Source organism: Herpailurus yagouaroundi, unplaced genomic scaffold (assembly GCF_014898765.1).
Source record: "Herpailurus yagouaroundi ecotype Mexico unplaced genomic scaffold, PumYag 198, whole genome shotgun sequence".
In the NCBI taxonomy this organism is placed as follows: Eukaryota; Metazoa; Chordata; class Mammalia; order Carnivora; family Felidae; genus Herpailurus; species Herpailurus yagouaroundi.
The window spans coordinates 34,393,185-34,417,581 of record NW_024412429.1 but is presented as its reverse complement, the minus strand read 5'-3'; the positions used below and the strand labels follow the sequence as shown (position 1 = coordinate 34,417,581).

At 40.3% G+C, this 24,397-nt stretch overlaps 1 protein-coding gene across 30 annotated transcripts in view; it reads right to left on the bottom strand.

Moving 5' to 3' along the window:
* Positions 1–24,397, bottom strand: part of EPB41L2 (erythrocyte membrane protein band 4.1 like 2) — a 229,663-nt gene that overhangs the window by 19,225 nt on the left and 186,041 nt on the right. For 7 of the 30 annotated variants that reach the window (XM_040449193.1, XM_040449194.1, XM_040449197.1 and 4 more), the window contains 9 exons: positions 23,617–23,789; positions 18,514–18,576; positions 16,412–16,558; positions 14,944–15,045; positions 9,146–9,199; positions 8,373–8,939; positions 6,322–6,444; positions 4,481–4,579; positions 2,578–2,658 (listed from right to left, as the gene is read on the bottom strand). In XM_040449193.1, coding sequence (XP_040305127.1) covers positions 2,578–2,658; positions 4,481–4,579; positions 6,322–6,444; positions 8,373–8,939; positions 9,146–9,199; positions 14,944–15,045; positions 16,412–16,558; positions 18,514–18,576; positions 23,617–23,789 — 1,409 coding nt within the window. Of the gene's footprint in view, positions 1–2,577; positions 2,659–4,480; positions 4,580–6,321; positions 6,445–8,372; positions 8,940–9,145; positions 9,200–11,250; positions 11,419–14,943; positions 15,046–16,411; positions 16,559–18,513; positions 18,577–19,414; positions 20,350–20,607; positions 22,057–23,616; positions 23,790–24,397 lie in introns of those variants that run through there. The other 23 variants (XM_040449206.1, XM_040449220.1, XM_040449209.1 and 20 more) reach the window with 23 other exon arrangements.

Genomic DNA, 24,397 nt, shown 5'->3' with positions numbered 1-24,397 from the left:
CTCTCCGATTTGAGCAGCCCAAGTGTTTGTCAGGTTGTGGGAGTCTGAGGGCCGGAAGGCAAGACGGGTGGGGAGAAGGGCAGCGGCTTATCTCAGAGGAGGTCAAAAATGTTTCCGTGTCTCTATGGCTGCGATGGGAAAGGGGATGGGAGACGGGGAACAGCAGAGTGGCTCCGTATTTGTGTGTTCAGAGGGAAGTGAGAGATCAGAACAATCAAAACGGTCTGCTCCATGTTGGTTTCTGGAATCCAATTTGGGAGAAGGACAGCTCTGATGGGAGCCAAACGTAGCTACAGACGACCTGTCAGATACTTTTTAATTCATGTTCCTTACACAGGTCTGCCTACATTAAACTAGTACAAATGTGAAAGGGGAAATAGAAAATGATGCCCAAGGGAAGGGAGCACGTGTGAAACATGCTTCAATGAGCAGAAAAGTAGGGAAACCAAAAACTGCTTAATCATCTTCAAGCACATTTGAAATCCATTTACCATTAGTTCCGTTCAGTCTGTAGTACCAGTGTATGAAATTAAATACTGTAAAATGTTAATTTATTATAGCAACAGTAAAGATTGTGAGAGAACTATCTCACATCATCCTGCAAAAGAAGTTATTTTATTGGAAAGAAACACACTCTGGTGGGTAACTGCAGTGTCCTATGTCCCTGGTACACAGCGGGGCATCGGGACACACACAGGTGCACCACCCACAAAGCAAGTGTCCTAAATGCATGCCTCTTTAATCTGCCAACACAAAAGAGATTCCTTTTTTTTTTCTATCTTGCTCCGAGGAAGGGTTTCTTTCCACTATTAAAATTCTTTTAATGTACAGAAAGGAACCGAAAAATGGGTCAATGATATTCAAGTCACTATGTGATCAGTTTCAGTTTTTGGCAGGGAAGTGATTTCACTCTAATTTTAAATACTTGCATGGTCTCATTACAGGCTAAACGGGAGAGGGAGCTTCATCAGCTTCTGGTGACAAGCATACCAGAAGCCACAATTAAATGTACTCTAACAAGTTTATGCATTTTGGAATTAAAACATGAAAACGTTACAAAAAAGTATCTGTTCTCTTCATATGGGGTATCTGACCTTGGGTTTAAAATGGGCTGAAGCACGACATCACACCGACAAGGTCGTGTCCCTACTGTCACATGTAAAGCTGCAGGGTTTTTTCCTAATCTAAGAGTCAGGAATAGGTGTTATTTTGGTACTTAAATTTCAGACCATGTTTTTATTATTTGCTGTTCAGAAGCAGTATTATCTAGATTTGAGTTTTCAGGTCAAAGACAAAAGAATACACATGAAATAAAGCCTGAGAGTATCCTTGAAGGGAACACGTGACATCAGAAAGTCTGAAAGGGCACAAGTTCAGTGGAGAGACAGGGTAGGAGAGACTGCCCCAGTGAAGGGAAGAAATCCTTTGTCTGGGGAACTGGCAGCTTGGTTTCCACGGCATCACTCATTTTCCCGTGGAGAACAGGCACAGGTATTGTCCTCTACTAGGAATCTCTATTACAAAGTCAAGGTTCAGGGGTCAGGACAACCCTTGAACCACTGATAGCTCTCGAGGAATGAAGAAACACATTAGGAAATATGTAAGTAAAATCGTGTTTACAGGGTTTTAAAAAATGTCATTTTCTTTTTAGGCATGGAAGAAAATCTCTTTGATCACAGAGTGAGCTTTTTTTAAATGAGAAGTTTTGTCCTCTAAAATCCTCTTTCCTGAAGTTGATATTGTGCTCAAAGCTGGGTAACTAACATCTGTTCCTACTCCCCGGCCAAGATGGTCAACTAAACATTCCTTTTCCTGCGAGTTGTTATTAAGAAAACAGCTTGGTTTCCTTTAAAGTGGAGTTAAAATCACTGAGAAAATGACAAAACAAAAAGCTCCCGTCACTTGGGGGCCGCAGCCTAAAACTGAAGCCACCCTCAAAGTATCCAACAGTTCCATGCGTCACCTGGATTTTAAAGCCACGCATTCTGCTCAAGCTAACATTGGAAAGAAAGCACGATTCTTTTAAACATTTTTCTGAATCCATGTAATCTTCCACTTTGTAAGAGACCTCAGATTTCCTTCCCCCACCCCTCGATAATAGTAATGACTGGGGGAAACATCTAGTGGTAAAGAGTCCAACCTTCCTGAGGCTATAAGAAAAACACTTGATAAGTTCCTGAAAGTAGGCACAAGTCAAGCTTGGTGGCTTTTCTTACTTAGCTTTGGAAAGCCAATGTCACTGAATTGCCATTCATTCTTTAATCCATGATTTGACTTTAGGCCAGGCCCACATGAATACCTAATAGATGCCGGGAATCCTCTCCATTACTTTGACTCAAAAGTGCATGTAAAGCCAGTGTGAAATAAGCAGCAAAATCCATGTTCTATGCGGGTTCAGCATCAGGCAGGCTGAAAGGACAGGCTGTGTCTAGCGTGGGAAGCATCAGTGCCACGCTGAGGACGTAGATTCTTCCAGGAGGCACTGGGAGAAGGGGAATGACACAGGGACAGGATGTGACGGTACATGCCAAACTTAGAGACGTGGTCACTTTCAGAACCAGAACTTCAGGTCTTTACCTGGTCATGATCGATGTCCGCATCTCCTGTGATCACGATGCGTTTCTCAATTCTTGTTTCAGATATTCCACCTTTCACAGTCTAAAGGGGGGAGACAGCAATCATTAAAGCATGTTTATACATAATGGAGGGAAAGAGAACGGAGCACACTCAGACCTTCTGATCGTTAAGGTAACGTGCACTGAGTGGAGAAGACTGATGTTCTGGAAACACCATTTTTAAGCTCAATAGAGATTCCTATTGTTAAAGTGGTAGCATCTGTAAGTATTCCTCAACTGAAAGCAACTTTAAAACTAATTTATCAAGATTCAGGTGAGATTAAGATAAGACAGATGCCATGAAATCCAAACAGTTCTGTTGGGACATTCCATTACAATTTCCCTGAATTTCTTTACTCCCAAGTGGCCCACTTGTTAAAGGAGGAAAGAAGAAATAATTCTTTGGTTTATGTAGAGTTACAAGGAATCCTAACAATTTAGGTACTTGATTTAGGTTTGAGAATTGCTTGACGTTATAGTTTTGACTGCTTGATTCTCGTCATACAAATCCATTTGGTAATTCTGTTCATTTGGTTTAGTGCAGTAATAAAAAAAAAAAAAAGACTTGGATTTGGTTTAAGATACAGAAGGTACAGGAGGATGATATAAAGATATTCACTCAATGTTGATTTGATTACAGATTCTGCATGTGGCTGTGTCTGCTAACAAAGTCTGTGCGAATGGACATGGGGCAGGGTCCTGTGTGAACTGCCACAGAGTGACTGGCTTGGAACAAGCTGGCACAGCCTGGGACATGATAGAGACTGAACAGATCATGTGGCTGTGACGCTGAACTATGAACAAATACCGCACAGTCCTGAGAAAGCACACACCCAACCTCTGCAACTCTGTTAAGTTATACACTAAGTCACAAGTCATAGCACTTTAATGTAAGAACCAAGGTAATCAGTAGCCTTGATAACTGGATACGTTTTTTTTTTTTTTTAAGCTTATTTTGAGGGAGAGAGAGAGAAAATCCCAAGGAGGCTCTGCACTGTCAGCCCAGAGCCCAACATGGGGCTCAAACTCACAAACCGTGAGATCATCACCTGAGTCGGAATCAAGAGTCAGACGTTTAACCGACTGAGCCACCGAGGTGCCCCTGGATACACTTGAAAATGAGCATCAGTACCACCTTGCGTTTATGTGGCGTTTTTTAATTTACAAAGTTTCTGGTTGAAACACAGGGTGAGACAGGCATAAAAGATACATTTAAAACCTTCAAGCGCTAATGAAACATGAGAGGTAGGAGCAGAGGGAAACATGGGAAAATCACGCTGGAGCTAGAAATCAGAGGACGGCAGCACGCATCACAATCACCTGGAGGGCTCCTACAGCCACCGCCAGGGTTTCTGCAGATCTGGAGTGGGGCCACGGGATTCACACAGGAATGACTGCTGCTGCTAGTCTGGAGCCAGACTTTAAGAATCATTGGTCATCTGGTGTTAGAGACTGAGAGAATGATCTGGCAAAATGCTCCCTAGCCACGGTAGGAGCATCTTAAATCAATGAGGGGAAGATTCGATTACTTGAACAACTTGCTGAACATTTTGAATGACGGGTATTCATTCACTTGCTTCAGTCAGGAGGGTTGATTTGTACTTGTCAAACGTACGCCTCCACTTGGACCACATTCTCTCTCTGCTCCTGTAGCTGTCTCATGTATAGTTATTCAGGACATATTTTTACCTCCTTGTACTTTACAGAACTACATTTGTCAGTGGAGCCCAATTTCTCAGATACTTTAAATCCAAGCATTTTTACTCCACTGGCACTGTCTGCGTATTATTGTGAAGTGTGTATGGGAACAAAGAAACAATTCAGAAAAGATCCTGTTTGCAATGTACCACCACGGGCTACTTTACCTTGGTGATGTGTGTTGTCGTCGTCGTCGACACGGACTCAGATGTGATGGTCTGTGCCGTCAGTAACGTCCCCGAGTCACCACCAGCCCCGCCATCAATCTTTGGACAGTTAGGGGGAAAAATATAAAGTAACACTTAATTTCCATTATGTCGTCAGAGAAGAGCTTCCCCCCTCGCCCATCGAATGTGCATCTTTTGAAATCTTCCAGATCAGCAGGAAATGTTATCTGCCACATTTTGTAGATTTACTGAGCAGGAGGTTGGCTGGCATTCAAAGAGAGTAAACGCAAAGGCTAAACGCACGTGGAGAAGCAAAACCCTGGGAGGGAGAAAAAGGAAGAATCACATAGAAAATGGGGCTGAAAGCTACAAGGGAATCAGGAGAGAATTTGACTGAAGGCCTTTTGCAGAAGACAGAAAAAGAAACTAGAGAACCAGACAGAGAAGTTTCCACAGTGACCAGAAGTGCTGAGTTCATTGTTTTTTAAGCACAGGCAGGTAAAAACAGATAAACGTTTTCTTATTTAAGAAGCAACAGAACCTGACTGGGATAGACTAAACCTACGTGATTTGGTTATTTGCTTATCTCTAGTAGATTGTTCTAAATGACATTGTTCCTGTAATCATTTGTTATGAGCATATATAGGGGTATGTATATTTTAACACGTATGCATGCATGTTCTCTATTTATATCATATATAAATCCCCTGCATATACCTAAATAGGTTTTAACTTGTTTCCTTTGATACTAAAAATGGTAGAAAGTTCTAGAGTTTACCAGGAAAAATATGAAACAAATGAATAGCCTATGAGTATATGTGATGACCACCATTCTGGTCTCCCTTCCTGACACTGACACAAGGAAATAACCAGAAAGCCCAGAGCCTTTCTAAGTTATGGGAAAATTTCTCTCACACTTGGGTCATGCACCTGTATTTACTAGGCCTCTCACTATACTACAGACACACAAGTACATGCTCTCCTACCGCACCCATTCATAAGAAACCTGTTTTTGCTTATATGGACCTATGCACATATGTGGATAACAGATATAAAAATAATTTTGAGGAATATTTAAACACACTCAAATTAAACCTTTCAAAAAATATTTTGAGAGAGGGCCATAACCTGCCCTCCTCCCCCATGGTACAATCCGACCAAAGGACACCGAATTTCTCAGTCAAGAACGTAGTTGTACAAATTTAGAAACAGTTCCATTCTGATATGATGAACACTTTCCCCTTTTTTGTTACCATTGTGGTTAGACATCTTAATGCTTATTTCAAGTCTTTACAGAATCAATTTCTAAATCGCTACCTAAAATTAAAAACACAAGTCTGGTAATTATTTGGACACAGAGCATCATATTTACAGATCAACAACATGTCTTCAGAAAATAACCCATGTGAAGGAGAAGCTCAGATGTGTATGTGGACTTGGCAAGCAGGAATGGGATGACTGGATCCATCTTCACGGGGCGGGGGGGGGGGGAGGACCTAACTTCTACCAATCCACAAATTATATCAGATCCAATAAACTTTGTTAAGACTCCCAAAATGACTTATAATAATATGAACAAGACAGGTACTGCCTGTCCTAAAATAATCGTGTGGATGCTTCCCCCTGTAATTACTGGATCACCAATAATGATCTACATTGGTGACTATAGCTCTCGGTCTCAATCTAAGAAGCAATATATAGCAAGTTAGGTAGTTGAAGCACAGTTACGAGCCGGGGATACAGAAAGCTACACTGAAGTCAGAAACACGTAAACTGGAAGAGAAATGAAAACAGAATCAAAGGAAAAGAAGTCAAAGAGTCCAAATCTAGAGTTTTTGTACCTGTGGAGACTCATATGTGATGGTTTTGGTCTCAGTTTGGACAATAGGGACTTCCTTGGTGGAGATTTCTGTCCTTTGTGAGGCATCAGAAATTGTTACCATCTCTGTTTTTACCACTGGTGGCTGAGGTGGAAAGGAAGGGAAAAGTAAATTCTAGAGGTAATGAAGTAAAAGTGTTCAATGGAGCCTTCAAAAATAATTGGAAAAAAATATCCAAACACGCACTCATGCACAAGAGTATAGGTAAACAAAAGATACAAAAGAAAGACACTTTCCTTCAAACATCGTAGTAGATGCATGCGTGTGTGTGTGTATTCTTTATATATATATATATATATATATATATATATATATATATATATGAAGAATAAGCTAACATAATGGCTCCCTAAATTATGGTACACTTCAAGTTACCATGGTCCCAATTACATGTCAAATGTGGCATGGAATATATACTTTAGCTCTGGGGCAAGTTACCATAAAATGGAAAAGAAAGCAAAATGGAATGAACTATGTGAAGTGACCGGTCTCAATTTTTACTGCGTTTTAAAGAACCACATGGTTTCTGTGAAGGCTGTCTTTAATGGCCACATCAGTTAGGGAGATGAAGAGTTGCCCCTTCCCCCCAAAAGGACTCTTCTACTGACAAAGATACTCCACTTTCGGAAAGAATATCTTCCGGTATGATTTTTTTTAATCACAGTTGTCTAAAACTCGCAGTGCTTCTTCTGTGTTACATAAGTTAAGACATTATATCTGGAGTTACTCCGCCAACATGGCATTAAGGCTCTGAACAATTAAAACATTAAAGAACAGGGTCACGGTCTGTTAGCATTGTAGTCTGCAGAGCATGTATGTTTAATACAACACCAGACCATACTACTACCAAAATACTACAGTTCTTTTTCTGAGAGAAAATTCCCAGATGTAATAATTTAAAGAGGAACAACCATCTATTAAATGCAGAAAATAATAAGAGTGTTTGAAGGCTCTTGAAATGTCTTCTCTGAAGTGAAACAGGAGGTTGACAAGTAACGTAGTAAAAATCCAATTAATTATTTCAAGACAAAGTCACTTCACTATTTTCCAGCCCATCAGAGAAAGCAAATATGGATAATGCCTACATCATGGGCATTTAATTTTAGAATCGAGAAAGTCTCATGGACGCAAACCTTCCCTCAGTGTAACTTCGACTCTCAATTCAGAGACACTGTACCTCATGACCAAGATTTAATCTACCAGGAGTGTGGAAAGTTCTCTTTCTTGAAGAGAAAATGTTAAAGACTCCTATCCAATGTGGATAATCGATAAAACAGATGATCAACCTGCAAATCATCCAGAATGGAGGACAGGACAGAATGAGGAGAGGATCCTCCTCTCGAACAGTCTAGCCTCTGGCTGCCCACAAGGAAAGCAAATGCTCTTCACCGATCCACACAATCCCAGGAATCTAAAACCAGCAATCACAGCAGTATTCGAGAAATGTTTTTTCATCACTGCCGGATGCTGAACTAAGAGCACCATGGTAATCAGAACCAGCTGCCATCGCTAAAAATCTAAAGTTGAAGGGAGAACGAGCCAGAAGGCCAAACCCAATCATGACAACAGCCGCGCACACACTCACACCGACCGTTTGTCAACGATACGTATACAATTTTCTCATTAAACCAACGAAAAAGGCATTTAGCACAAGGAAGCAGTGCAACTAAAGACAAACAGTTGAAAACATCCAAAACATGCAAAGAAAAATTTAAATGTGGAACGCGAGGGGGTGGGCGGCGGGCGGCGGGGGAATGGTGTGGCCATTGGAGGCAAGTTTTACTGTGTCAGGTGTGTCCAGGTGCAGTAAAGAAGCCAGAAACCACGAACCGAGCTGGCAGAGAATCAACAAAGCAGTGCTTTCCCCCGTCCTCCCAGGAGAGACAAAGCCCGGAATCTCGCTGAAAACAGCAGGAGGAGGATTGGGAGGGCAGGAGAAGGAGGAAGGCAGGTGGTCTCCACCTGAGAAACAGCTCTAGAGTTTAGCTCCCCGCTCGGGGTCTCCCATTTACCTCGGAACAACAAATAATTTGTGGCAACACATCAATGTCAACATGAGACACCTCTCCGTTAACTTTATGCTGCTCGTCCTCTGTTTCTTCGCTCATGTCTTGCTTAATAGCGCCTTCGTTTACACTCTTCTCTGCAGATAGCTTTGGGGCCACTACCTTCTCCCGGATCACTGTTTCTACTGCGCTTACACTGGCACCTGCTTGTCTGCCTGGGCTGGCTTCTGGCACTGCTTCCTCCCTCTCTACTACCTTGGCTGCTCGGCCGGCTTCTTCCTCCACCTCTTCGTCATACTCCTCCTGCTCTTCCCTTATGGTGCCCTGGGTCACACGGTGGTGGGGCCGGTACTCGCCCACGTCTTCCTCCTCCTCGCTCTCGCTGCCGCTGCTGCTCTCAGAAGACAGGGAGGTGGAGTCTTTCTGCGTCAGAGGCTCCACCTTACGGGTCTCCCCAGGACCACTCCCAGGTGATAGCTCTTTACCGTTCATTTCTTCTGTGATTACTCTTTCGTCTTTCCCAACCTCTGCCTGCTGCTTCTCCTCCACTACATTCAGAGTCTCATGTGAACTCTGTACGGGGAAAAAAAAAACGGATGAGGGGAAACAAAAATATATGAATAAATAAGCACGACGGAAACCAAAGTTAGCTGATGGTAGGTTCATGGCATGGAGAGAAACAAAAGATGATTATGATGGCTGACTGAAAGGGAAGCGGGGAGAACGTGAGGGGAGTCGGAAACATCGGGCAATGGTGTTAACATGGAAAAGGGGAGAACCTTAGCAGCATCACTGGCTCCAGTGCAAGGCCCTTCTGACTCGGGAGCGCGTTTCTGCGGAACAAAAAGCAACCGAGGACACAAATCAATAAAGTTTTACACCGCAACACCCACCAAAACAAACATCTGACACCGCGAGGACAGAACAGCGAGAATCGACAGCGACAAAAACCTTTGCTCAAGGTCACGTGAAGGACAATCCACACAAATGCAAAAAGCTTACGAAAGGAAACGAAAGCACAAAATTGCCAGCATCCTCCCAAAGAAGTAAAGTGCTTTTTATTATGGTTATACCTGTAAGCTCTACTTATTTAGTCGAAAAGGTAGAGAGGAAAACGGAATTGTACCAAAGCCCACTGATTATTTTAAAGTGGAAATTGTGAAACTTCTAAAACCTGTTCAATAAACAGTTTTGACTTTAATCTGACTATAAAGCCTGGCCTGAAACCCTGATTCCTAAATGAATATAGCACTAATGAGACGGCACCTTTATTTTTTGCTGGCTCCTTTAAAAAACAGCTATAATGGGCAAAATTATAGTGGGTCTCACATAGCTATTAACATAAAAATGTTGTCATTTCAGAAATGGTTATTAACCTCCCCAACTACATTATAGATTAGCAAAAGGGATATTTTAACATTAGGGTGGATGTCAATGATGGCTCCAAATGTTTTCTTAGAATTCAACTCCTCCAACTAGCATCTTTGGAAACCAAAATGAACCAAGTTTATTATCGGAGATATGTATTCCTGTCCCCTGCAGACATCTACCTCTTGGGAGTAAATTTACTCTAATTAAGTAGTACAGTACCTAAATGTTTAATAAGTGCCTGTTGACCAAATACATTAGTGATATAAAGGTCTATAATCACCAGTGTAGAAACTCTTACAAAGGAGTTTTCAAAGCTTACGGTTTTCCTTAAACTTATTTTAAAACGGGGGGTGGGGGAGGGTGGTGATGGCTACTCTGCATGGGCAAAAATGAAGCCTGGCTAGGCTTTTTAACATTCAGGTGACATGATAGCCTGTGATCTAACTTAAAAGTAATTTTGCTAGAGACAGTAGCCCTGCTTATTGAGATGGTATCTCCACGCTGAATGGAGCAGGGCAGTGCGCCTCTGGACCATCGGGGCAGATGTGAACCCCGTTCCGAAGCTACCAAGGTACTACTTGGGTTGGAGCCGTTTCCTAGAACAGACAGCAGCATCCCACATTTATCTGCACCAGGGATGTGGACAACAACCATGAGCAAAAGGCCCTAAAAAGGCACACTTCTGACAGCACCTATCAGGATATACTCACTCTCTCTGATCCGTGCTGTTATTCTTAGATGCATAGTAAGGACATGTTTTCACTGCCCCAAATTAGTGCCATGTAAAAATTGTGTTACTGACAGATAAAAAAAGATATCCTCCCAGCTTTATGGAAAACCCAGAGGTTTCAGATATTAAACTGGAACTCTCTGAAACTCTTTTGATAAATAACATTGAACTGTAACTATAAACTTCTTTATCAGTAAAGATATCCAGTGATCAGAACATTTCTAAAGCAGACATTCCATTATTGTGATGCCAGGTCAGTAAATTATTATTATTTAACCCCAGACAGCCAGATGAGTTCTGCCCAAGTTCAGGGAATCTCTTAGGGTCATTCCAAAAAATGAAAATAATTATTTCACTGAGAATGGCAAACGTTTCATATTTGTGGACATAAGCAGAATGGTAAAAAATAATCAGCCATCAGAAGATGCCTGAAAGACATTTAGGCTTTAAAAACTTTTCTGCAGAACATACTTAGCTTCTACTAGATTGAGGGGTTCCTTTCACAAAACAACTCAGACTCTGTTCCTTAGTGGTTTTAAAGGATTCTCTGAATTTAGGCAGATTTTGGGGGTGGGCAGGGAACCAAAAGCCGCAGGAGAAACATCCAATCTGTACAGTTTTCCCACATGTCCAAATTCAGTCATTATTTCTTGAATGTTTCTCCCAGGAAGAGTTAATTTTACCAATGAAAGCACCGGAGAGAGGGGTTCCTAAATATTCAAAAAATAAAAATCACTTTTCATATGTGGCTTTCGAAAACAGGGGAAACAAAGTAAAATGCACCTCTGGCAACCGTGAGAAGGGCGAGGAGGAAAGCTTTTCAGAAGGCGCATTAGAGCTCACAACAGTGCCCTCTGCTGTCCAAGTGGTGGCTGAGGTGAAGGTGGCTTTCATGCTACCAGAAAAGCCCTTTTCACTAAACAAAATTGACATTATCTCCTCTTCTAGGCTCTAGAGAGGTCAGAAAAGGAAGAGCAAAGAATTAACAATAAGTCAGAACAGACAGCAGTGACCTATTGAAAGAAAGGAAAGGTTACACAAGAAAGAATCACAGAACAGCACAAACTGAAAGAAAGGCGAGGGTTCTGCGAGATTCCAGCAGGCATATGTTGGCGTTTTGCCTAAATGCCAGCTTTCCACTCTGAGATTCTGATAGCTCTAACCTACGGGAACCAGCTCAAATGCCTTGGTTTATCACTGAAGCTTTATTTACAAACTGAGCACAACCGATCTACCCACACACCGAACACTTTCACGTATTCCTGAAGTAGCTACTCGGCGTCAGCCTCTTTCTGCACAGAACGGTCTCCTCACTGGCCCCTACTCTTGCAACACGAATTCCTGTGTAAGAGCTTGAATGACCCCCACCCTCCTGCCTCCCTGGGCACACTGGGCCCTGCTAATTTTGTCATCTCTCTGAGGTCCACTTGACATTCCGTCTTGTGCACGGCCTTCCCTGCCCACGCTAGCTCCCCCAGGGTGATGTACCATATGAACGGTCTGTACAACGTGTGCTCTGACAGCAACCCATGGAAATCCCTAGACACGCTAAATATGCCATGGAATGAAGAAACAGTGCTTTGCTTTGTTCAGCAAGAACCAGGTAAAGAAAAAAATTCTCAACAGGAAGACAGACTCAGAGGCGGAAATTCAAGGGAGTGACATGAAAATCACCTGTCCCTGAAAAACCACAAAGGCACATTTAATGTTCACACTGTGGTCCTTAAACAGGAGTCCCTAACCTGTGTGAGGGCACAACAGGAAAGCCTGGGACTGTCCCGGGTACCTGTAATGCCAACAGTAAAGAGTCACCATAAAGCGAACGTCAAAATTGTGTAAGAATGCTTCCTCAAAAACCTGAGTGCTCCGAGAGCTTAAAGATGAATGAATGAATGAATGAATGAATGAATGGCATTTCTGAGATGCCCCCTGAAACAGTACACTAAGAAGGGTGAGGAGTAGGGACACTGACATGAGGTGGGTGTGGTGCAGAAGCACTTGCAATATTCAGGAGAGAAAAAACATCTTCTAGGTTAATTCAGCTTAATTACAATCTCCGTAATTACACCATCCCTCTGGGTCAGGTGGGTAGAGAGTGTCCTTCCCAGTAAGAGAGCACTGGGGAGTTCAAATAAGTGCCATGCATTTAATTATTCAATAAAATATCTTCATAAGTACCTTAAAACTACAGTCTATGGAATCTCTACTGGACTCATGAGAATTTTTTATACAAGCATATAATTCTTACAGAAGAGGATATATAATCGTTATTTACTAAATGCAAATGTATTACATTAAGTGATTTGGTTTCCAGCTTTCTCCCAAAATCATATTCAAATTGAAGTCATTTTGAAAGCTTGCTGTATTTATTTTTAGACAAGAACTGTTTTTATTTTCATCTCTAAAATCCATATTCTAGAAATTTAGAAAATTTGGTCAAATTAAGGCTCTTCTGCATAACTTTTTATTTCACACTCATTAAGGATTACAATTTAAAGACAATCAAGAAACCCTACAAAATCAGTAGCAAAATGAAGATGTTGCAAAGACAAATTGAAAAGATATTCTGTTAAAAGTCCAAACACTCCAGTACACTTAACTGCTCACACACTTTCAACTAATGGTAGTGAAATGTTATTGGTGGGGGATGGGGGTTACAATGTAAGTGGCCAATAAATGTTGGGTGGATGGATGACTGTAGTTACAACCATCCACGTACATGTCAAATAAGAATATATTTTCCTGCACATGCTAGAGAGGAAAAAAGAAAAAAAAAACACACACTTCAAGTATAAATAAACCATTTGGGAGTGGAAGAGGGTCAATTCCAGATTGAAATTTCACGTAAGATCATTTTAATGTAAGTTCTACAACAATTAGTGAATGATTTCCATTGTACATGGTTTCTATTGTACAATACTAAAACCATGACAGCCAGGAAAACAGTAATTTTAAACATCTTCACCCAAATCCCAATGTTTCCTACTGCCAAAAGTACAAAGGACATCATTTTAAGTTGATCAGATGGTGCCATCTGACTCGCTTCTGCAGGATAAATTTTCAAAACTATGTAATATTTCACAGCATATGATATTAAAGTCATTTTTACATGAAGAGTCTGACAGGCTTTGGATTTCAGGTTAACCTTTCAAGTATATAAATATGCCACTTGGTTTAGCTTTATGACATTATCTTTCTCATTTGCAGTGCTCTGGAAATATTTCATCTCAGCTACACCTCCAATGCCTTTAGGGCAAGACTTCATTTTCCATTTATTTTGCCTCCTCTCACTGTATGTCCTGATATATGCTACGGTCTACTGATTAACAAAATCAGACTTTGTGGAACAGGAACACATTTTCCTTTTCGCTGATTTCTGCTCTCACTCACACCCACCTACGACCCCATTCCTCATCCAGCACCAGAGAGATCTCTGTCCCCCAAGTGGGACTAGGTTATTGCCCAGCCCAAAGCTCTCCAGTGACTTCCCATCACTCCTACTCGAATTCCAAATTGGCAGCGTGGTCCTTAAGATCCAGAGTGACCTTCTGACCTGACTTTTCCTAAGCCCTTGGCCTTTGGCCTTTCAGTTCCTTAAACTAGTTCCTGTCTGGGGGCTATTGCGTTTGTTCTTCTTTATACATGAAAAGAATCTTCACACGTCTGTCCCCTTCTCATTGTTAAGGTCTCAACTCAAATGCCATCTCTTCCTGAGCACAAGAGCAAAGCAGCCTTCCCATCACCTTGTAACACAGCACTGTATTTCATCTTCTTAACACTCATTTCTTAGTACCCTAGAGTTTCTAATTCCTAATTAACAGATCTCCTATCTCCCCCACTGGACTCTAAGCACTACATTCCCAGCAAGGAGCAAGCTGGCCAGCCAGCTAAGCGAAATTAGTAGAAACAGAAGATTAAGAATGTAAAAGCAATGGAAAGCTAACTTCCTTAAGTAGTATCAGATATTTCATATATGTAGGGAGCGCAGAGATCAGAGGGGCTGCACCAAAGACACCAAATCTTTTCTCCCGTTAAAAAGCTTAAAAATGAAAATCCACAAGGCTTCCAAGTGTCGTTAGTAAAACAGTAACCTACCTCACACGTAATGTGTTAGTTTAACACCACCGCAGCGTAAACAAGTGTTGTACTAACGGTGCATTTTCACACGAGATCATGGTTTCCCAACTGTCAGCCACATACATCAAAATCAGGGGTCATCTACCACCCAAACTGGTTGATATGTCTGCCTTTTAAGTTGTGGAATGTCCAAATAAAGTACTCCTGCAGGGCGCTTTTTCTCACTAGTGATCCCCTCTTTCTACGCACAGAAATGAAATTTTTTCAATGCTTGAAAATTTTTTTTCAAAAACATTTTCGGTTGATACATCAGAAAAAAGGAGTATCCCATGGCCGTGGACAGAAGTACGAGGAAAAGGGGAAAAAGCAAGCGGAGATCCAAGGATGCAAGGTGAACACCTTGTCTGCTTCCTGGACTTTTTCTTCAACTGTCCGTGTTGCCGCTCTCTGATGCTTCTCCTTCACGGATAAAATATCCTTGAAAAGATGGTCTCCTTTGCTCTATTGTTTTAAACAATAGACATAATCAACAGATAAGACAAGTACATTACATCTATAGCAACACAGACATAAAACAACCGTATGGCTCAGCAGGACAAACCAGATGAAGCGGCACATAACAGGGGACAAAACCTTAGCATGTCATCAGACACGATTTCTCCAGAAAACACAACACTCTAGAGCTGACTGCTGACACATGGGCACTAATAGCTCCAGGAAATCTGAAAATAACAATTTAAGTTGTTGTATATACAACTTGATGAGCCTCTGGTGTTTTCAATCTTACTGTTGCCCTAAGTTTTTTTTTTTTTGTTGTTTTTTTGTTTTTTCAGTTCAGCAATGGTTTCTGCTTCTGCTCTTGTAGAACTAGTTTCCTGTCATGGTCACAAACTTGGAAATTTAAAGCAACTAACAGCTTTGCCTTCTTAAGAAAAAGTGAATAAAAATAGCATGAGACTAACGCAAATGCATACACATTGGGTAAAATTCAAGCCAGACTAGATAGATGATGAATTAAGGAGAAGAGAGGGCTGTAAGGAAAGGGGGAAAGATGAAATTGTCAGCTAACACCTTTATACGACTTTTTAAAATAGCATATTTAAAATACTATAATCAGTATTTCCTCAAACATGATAAATGAGTCCATGAAAGTTTTTCGTTGGTAACAGATTCTGGAGCATTAGAAAATAAGAGATGTAGATAAAAACGAATGGAGAAATAAATTGAGACTATATTGTAAAGGCAATACTTATATTGGTGGTGGGGAGACAAACCACGGAAAGAAAAAGAATGAGTGTGGAGAGACGTTACGGTTGAAAATCCTTTTAAAATACTAGTCTACATTTCATTACTAAGAAGCTTCAGTACTAAATCGTATTAACATTTTGCAAACTTTCAACAGAGCTCATCAGCTTTCAGAGCTAAGTTTAACACTTTATCCTCACAGTAAATACCTTGTAACATTCTAAATATGATCTATATTCCTACACCCCTTTAATGATTAATTATTGTTTAGTAAACTCTTATTTCAGTCGTTCATAACAAAAAACCTTAAGGCAACATAGTAACGCCAGTTTCTAAGTCACCAATATGACATGTCATTACTACTAATTTACTTGAGTAAAAATAGTGAAAGTACTTTGCAACTTTCAAAAAAAATTTTAAAAATCATACAATGTACTAAGAACGAAGTCAATAAGTATTACATTGTTAATATTTAGTATTTAAAAAGTTGTTAGCAATTACATTAAAAAAAAAAAAAAGAACATTTTCTAACTTCCTGAGAATCAACATAGTATATCAGCAACCTGAGTTCTACTGAAGAGCTGGAATGAGACATATAGCCAACAAAGAGCTAGTGACATACCCCTTGTGTCTGTAGGGACAGAGGTGTGATACGTCGTTTTTCCCATTCATTAGGGCGCGGCTCAGGTGTGGATTCCATAAAATTGCGCTTGAGTTCACTAATGCTAGCCTGATGTCTCAGTATGTCCTCCTGGGCCTTATCGAGGTCCTAGCAATATGTAACGTAATAAAGGGCAGAAATCCAAAAGGAAAAAAAAGAAGAAAAAGAAAAAGAAAAACCCAGCAGGACAAAAATAAAAAAACCAAAAAATAAGACAGAGCAAATTTATGATTAAAAAAACATAGTAAAGCAAGAAAAATGCCAAGTCTCAAAAGCCATATTATCACCTATGAATATAAGGAGTTCATCAAAATTGGAAAATAAAGCCAATGTGTAATTTTTTTATGGTTCACATTTTAAAAGGTTCTAATTTCTTCTCTGTTTAGAATTTTTAAAGAAATAATTATTAACATTATCAGAAGGATGTCATAGAACTACTGGTACTCAAAATGGCTAATGACCTTCTTCCTAAAAATTGGACTTAAAACGCAGCCTATGACTTTGTTCCTGCAAATTTACCTGTCTCATGAAGGCTATCACTACAGCTGCATTCTGTGAACATAGTAAATCAAGTAAAAAATAGAGAAAGGTACTCAGAAGCACATTTGGCTTGAGGGGAAAGCCAGACCAAGATCATCAAAAAAAAAAAAAAAAAAAAAAATAGAGGGAGAGAGAGAGAGAGAGAAAGAGAAAACCAAGGGTTGACTTTTTCCAGGAAATTCTAGCAATGGCTTTTAACAGTTAAGGAATAAAAATAATGGCTTCCAAAGGCTGCTTCTGTTCAGCCTCTCTATAAGAGTGAGTCTCCCATACGGTTTCATGTGCTTGCCAAGCACAATTGTGAGGCCCAGTCACCCCACATACCAAATGGTCCTTATTCAGAAAGAGTTACAAGAAAAACTGCCAGGTCAATTTGCACTGGAGCAGGCCCTGACAAATGGTATTGGTGGGAAGTTTTAGGTTGGCCCCGATAAACTGTATTTGTGGGAACAAAAGGTAACTAGCATCCAGGAAACAGTGTTAAGTGAATTTTAAATGTTTTCTTACATTTCAAAATCACAGGGCCGCCCATGGATTATAGCTTTCATCGCACTCCCAGAGGAACAGGTCATGCATCTGATAACATTAGATAGTCCACATTCATGCACAAGCATCACAGCTCATCTACGAGCTTCTGTAGCCATTTGCAAAAACTCATGATCATCTAAAACTCTTTGCATGGCATGGGAAAATGACTGTGGCTTGAGATCAGGCACATTTCTTGCATTTGTTCAAAGCAATGTTACATATTACAGTTCAGAGCATTTTAGTAAGTTAGGCAAAACACATTTCCAATAGTTATCAAAGCTGCCAAAAGCAACCAGATTAGTCAGATTACTGAGAATTGCAGTTCTCCAAATGAATACGTCGCCATTTTACTACCATAAAATAAGGGGGAAAACAGAAACACGTTCTCGTGTGACACGGGGAATATATTTTACATACCTAATTGGTTGCCTGGGTTTTCTTTTTTTTGCCCCCCCCTTTCTTTCCCACTCTCTCTTTAATCAAAACAATCCATTAACATATTTTCCAAATGTAATACTTTAAGTGGACCACATTCCTAATTGCATGGATTTTAGCAACTCCCCCACTCCCCCAAATTGTGAATACAGATTTAAAGCCATTTAATGCCAGATCAACACATATCTGTTCTGGTGAATATATATTAAGGATGGGGTGTTACTTGGGATTCTATACCCCGGAGATAACCCATTAGGGAGAGAACAGATTTACCTGCAGAACTTCAGTAAGAGTAATAGATAAAAAATTTTACTCATTCGATTACACAGAACTTTTTTTTCCCAGTTGTCACTTTGAGAACTTCTCGTAGATATACTCGTACCTAAGCCACTTTAAAGGAACAAAATCGGACTGGTAACATGCACTCCCGAGTTGAAGTGTCCCCCATGCATTCCATGCACCGTGCTTAAAGAAAGTTGCCAGCCAGCCTGTGCGTGACCTCCCGTCCACAGCAGCTTGGCAGCCATTAGGACAGAGTTGTTTTCTTAAATTATACAAACCTCCAACATTAAATTGCTATGTCTGACATAAATATTATCCCCTTCTACTCTCAAGGAATTCTTCTGTGAAATTAAATCACACACAGGGGGAAAAGGCAAATAAACGTAAGTGTATCAGTCGACAAGCACCAAAAATGACCCAGAGTTGGCTAGTCCAAGACATTAACATAAAAGTGGAATAAAAAATCTCAAGAACCTAAAGTCACAACAAGCAAAACTCACAGATCATCCCCGAAGTGCATTACACCCCCCCCACCCCCCCACACACACACCATAATAATGGTGCACAGCAGCCACCAGGTATTTAATTCAGGGGGAATAAATATCCACCTCCTCCAGCTGTGTCTTCTCTTCTTTCCTCTTCACCTGAAAGTCATACAGCAAATGGCCAGAAAGAAGGGGGTGGGGGTAGTCGTAGCAACTCTACATTGGTGCACAGAAGCTGTATTGGAACTGAAATGGTGAACCGATTACCAACCTTTACTGTTTGGCCCTCAGAAGATGCAGAACATTAAGCCACTTTGGTCTTTCTTCACCTACATTGTTGCACAAATGGTGGAACTAGGCCTTTTTGCAAAGATGGAATGGAAAATGGAAGCTTCACTCTTTCTCAGTCCCTAGATTATGTGCTCCTTTTGAATGTTTTTACTCAGAAATGAAAATATGAGAGTGTAAAAATGGCATAATTCCATCTGTCCTCATTAGAAAGGTCTAGAGCAACGAGTGATGAGGGCAAAGTATAATGATGTAAAAATTTCGTTTTCACTTTATATCAGGGACAAATATTCACCCTGTTATTGAGTTCTTTAACATAAATTTCTTTCCTTGGGAAGAAAACTGGCTTATTTTGCTACTTGCATGTTAAAATTGTACTTAAAAATACTCCTATTTTATAGCCACTTTTCATAAAATTCTTTAAATAAGAATACTTTTTAATGTTGGACACTTCTCAGTCTCTAGTGACCCAAGAGAAGGAAAAAAAAACCAAAAACCTGTAAATCTAAACTAACTCATGGAGACAAAAAGTACAGCATATGGAATCTAACTCATGGAGATAAAGCACAGCATAGGGAATATCATCAATAATACTCAAGTAATGTCATATGGTGACAGATGGGGACTAAGTAACATACAGAACTGTCAAATCATTGTTATACACCTGAAACTAATGGAACACTGTATGTCAATACATAAATTAATGTATTAAATAAATAAAATTTTAAAAATTTAAATAAATAAATAAAAACAGAAATGACTACCGACTTCAAGGAAAGGCATAGCAAGAAACAAAAATAATGATTCAGAGACCGAAAGACAGCAGTTTAACTCTCACATGTTAATTACAGCAGGATCATATATATTCCTTCTCTTCCTAACTGGAATGATAGTGTCAAATCTGAGAGTTCAAAATGCTGTTTTGTTTTTTTTTTCTTTTCTTCAAACCATTCAAGTATGTTTGAGGTAAGCAGGGAGTCCAGAGGATCTTTTTATCCGAAGGGAAATAGAAGACAGAGCTAACCAACAACCTATTAAGCATCATCTCCCAATTCCTTCGTCAATATTTAATTCTCTACAATGCCAATCTGTGGCATTCTTCAGGTAACCTTTAAGAATAGTGGTTTCTCCCACTATGCCTAATCATAGCATTACCTTTACAGTCTTCTTCAAGTGTGCTCTAAATTTCTGTGGTCTACTCTGTGGACAGTACCCACAGGACATGAGACACTAAGTCTTCAGACCACATTTAGCAAAACAAAAACATACTGCACACGTTAGTACTAACCTAGTAGTGCAGTGGTAGCCCTATAAAGGGATAAAAATCCTCAAACCAGACACCTAATTTTATTTATTTATTTATTTATTTTTAATATTTTAACTTTATTTATTTATTTATTTATTTTTGGGACAGAGAGAGACAGAGCATGAATGGGGGAGGGGCAGAGAGAGAGGGAGACACAGAATCGGAAACAGGCTCCAGGCTCTGAGCCATCAGCCCAGAGCCCGACGCGGGGCTCCAACTCACGGACCGCGAGATCGTGACCTGGCTGAAGTTGGACGCTTAACCGACTGCGCCACCCAGGCGCCCCCAGACACCTAATTTTAAATAAAAGGATGCTAAGAAGCCCAACCTTAAGGCTAATCATCTAAATTTTCAAAGAGCTGTGTTTCATTCTTCATATGTATTTCTTCAAAAGAAACTAGTATCTTCCTTACAAATACTTGACAGTTGACCCTTTCATAGAACTACATGATTTAGTGTTAAAACAATGACCACAACAACAAAAACTAACCGAAATTCATCTGGTTCCCAAACGGTGCAATAATAGGGAGACAGGGAATTTCTGAGATTAGGCCTATAAATGTCAGGAGTAAAAGCTTACAGATACATCCTCATAAATGCAAGAACGAGCTTGGCTTTCTAAAGAGAAATAATGCTAAGGAGTTGTACTAAAACACATCAGTGACAGTTATGTCCACTGTGTCCTAAGTTCTACATCAAAACAGCTTCCACCCTAAAGGAACAGCACTGATATCTGCAAAACAAAGACCCCATTATGGATTGTTAAGGGGAACACAGGGTTCCTTCTTTTTTACATTTAAAACATTTTTTACAAAGACCAAGCATGGTCTAGATATTTACAAAATCATCCTATCATAACTTTGCTCTCAACTTAGAACATGTGGACCTGGTCTATGGAAATCAGTGGAGGGCACGTGCTTATTTACATGTATTTCTCATGCACTAAAACACTGTATGTGAAAATGTGTGGCTCATACTACTTTGAGGGTAATCGGTGGTGAAATTTATGCACATGTTTACACTCTACATTATGAAGACATAAAATGAGGTGTAGTTTTGTTGGCCCCACAAACTCAAGCTTATGTAGGAGTGCCAGCAACTGCTTCCTCTTCCTCTGTTTTGTCATTCACGTCACAGTCATAAGAAACATTAAAGGAAGTGGCTTTAGCCTCCAGATAGCAGAGGGACAGAGCCAGAGGAAGGGAAAAGGTGAGAGAAAAAGGCACTGACTGAGAAGCAGAGAGAAGTAGTCCAAAGATAAGGATGAGGGAAGGAAGGAATGAAGGGGAGGTAATAGGAATGTAGTGCTGGACATCAGTGGGGAGGAAGGAGACCCAGACTTTGGGGAGGCTGGGGAAAGCAAGATAACCGTCTTCATCGAGAAGGGAGGGGAAGCTAGGTGGAAAGCGCTTGCAGAACCTGAAGGAAAAGTACCCAAATTCAGAATCTCTGTGGTCAGCCTCTTTTAGAGGCTTCTCACGGGCGGGAGGACAGTCAGGCTGAGGGGGGGCTACAACAGGAGCCAAGACAGAATCGAGGGTGGGCACTTCACAGTCCCCCTGCTCTGACGGTTCACCTGTGGAAGGGAGCTCTAAGCTGTCGAGTGTGACCTCGTCGGCCTCCCCAAAGGGGTCTTCCTCCGAAATGTCTGAAAGCAAGTCCATTTCGGGGACTGGCAACAGGTTTGGGGAAAGAGATGAAACACAGCAAATGAGTGGTGAAGGTGGGCATATGGAAACAGGCTATTCTCAGGAGCAAACCCATGATGGAATTGAGAAATGAACACAACGGATACGTTCAAAGGAGAAACAGAGGCAAGAGAGAAAAAGAAGAAATGGGTAGTTAGTGAAAACTTGTACTCTGAATTAGGGATTGTTATCAACACAGCACAGCTAGAACATGAATTACATGATTCACTTTTAAGAGAAAAACTGGACTACTTGTATCACATAAAATTTATAGGTATAGACCGATTTCATTATTATTCTCTGACTGGTTGCAAAGAGATCCAATGAAACTCAAGTAACATTCTTACTTTTAAATCTGGTTGCATTTAAATCAATGCTTCAAAGCACTGGCAAAAAGACCAGCGCACCTCATCATTTGTTGCAGAATTTCCTTTGGAATTTAAAATAACTTTTTAAAAATAACTACGTGCATCAAATTAAGTAGGCCAAAGGGTACCGAGACTCTGAATCCCTGAGCTCTTTGGTTTCAGATGGAAGCAGTCACTCTCCTGGGTGCCTCATTAGCATAATCCTAAAAGATTCTGACAACTTTATATTTTGTTGGTCAGAATTTGTTATTTTTAACTGAATGACTTTCAACCAAATAATTTTTTTGGTATGACAGTCACAAGTACTTTAACACAGGTATTCGGGGGACGTGATGGCACGGTGCTCCTTGGGGGCATTAGGGCTCACATGGTCCCCGAACCCTGCTCTATGTAGACAGGTGGTCAGCGCAGGAATTCCTGAGCCACTGACAGCTACTAGTAGGTTCTTTATACATTTATGTTGCAGGTCGTTAACATTTTCAAAAGTTAAAATTTAGAAAGCATTATAAAATCGATAGCAGAATTTCCTTTTCGTGTTCACTTCCAATGTTCTCTATAAAAAAGTTGCTTTGTGTAGATACAGAAAAGAGATCTGATGAACTCAAAGCCTCTTCAAATCAACCTCTAAGTGACTTCACGTGCCCAAGGGAAGAAGGGATCATAAAATAGTGACAAATTTGAAAACACAACACAGGCTACTTCTCCACTCCCTACGGAGTGTGCCCCAACACACCATTCTCTCATTCACTATTCACCAGTCACCCTTTGCTTAAGAATTTCTTCATCATCAGCTAGAGATGAATGAAAAATAACATTTTTCATAAAGACCATCTTTGTTCATTTCAGAAAAAAATTTCAAGTCAACATAATTAAAATACCCAACACAGGTTATGCTTTCAAATTTACAAACAAATGCACATTTCAGATCACCGCAGCTTTTATAATTTAGGGATTTAACTAAATAGGATGATTGTGAAGACAGTCACAAATACTAGGCCACTAAATTACTTGCTTGCACCAATATAAATTACATTGAAATATTTTGCTTTGAACAACAATCAGAAAAAGGCTAGAGAGACTGTTTAGACCAGCAGGAGCCTACATGTACCTGAAAATGGGGAACTTTTATCAGCAGAGAACATACATAGACTAATTTTAAATGATACCTGAGTTCTGAAACAACAAATGTAACAGCCTCTAGTCTAAGTACACATTTAAAATCACATGTTCTACTAATTTACCATACCTTTCCTTCAACGAATTGCACATGTGGGACTTTAGTCGGGCTCCTGAGGTCCCTTCTGCCATCCCCATCCTGTACCATGGCGGTGCTGACAGCTCCGGGGCCATATGCTGAAACCTCCCCAGCAGGGCCAGGAAAATCCTTCATAAGACTTTCATCAACAACACCAACTGGAGCTAGTAAAGAAAGATCATTTGGAATACTTTAGGACACTGAAATGCTCAAAGTTTATGGAATTGCCCCCTCTTACACAGATGAACAGGCAGCACGTAGACATTAACAGGAACGGGAGCATTGCTTGAGCTCTGAAGATGCCAACATATCAAATTCATTTTTAAATTTTTACCAAATTCTAAACATATTCTGAATTTTAACCCATGAAACTACACCAGGCTCTCCAATCAGAGTTTGGAAGGCTTGAGTCTGATCATGGAATTGGCCAGTAGGAGGAGCTCTAAGACCAGGTGAGACAGAGCTGGGCACTGTGTCAAAATCCCAAAGTGAGGAATATTTTAATTCTGTAAGGCCTCTTTGATCTTTCCTAAACTTATTTCTAAATCTAATTATTGCAACAAACAATTATCTAGAGGTTGAAATGATTTGCTTCAAATATGTTTTCAGAATTCTTCCATAAAGGAAGCGTTAATTTGTGTATCATTCAAAATTATGACAAGACAGCAAAAGTCCATTTTACAAATTAACTTCTGTGCTTATTTTTAATAGTTTTCATTTTTCTAACCTCCCTCCTGAGTGCCTCAATTTGACCTACAATAAATCCAATCCA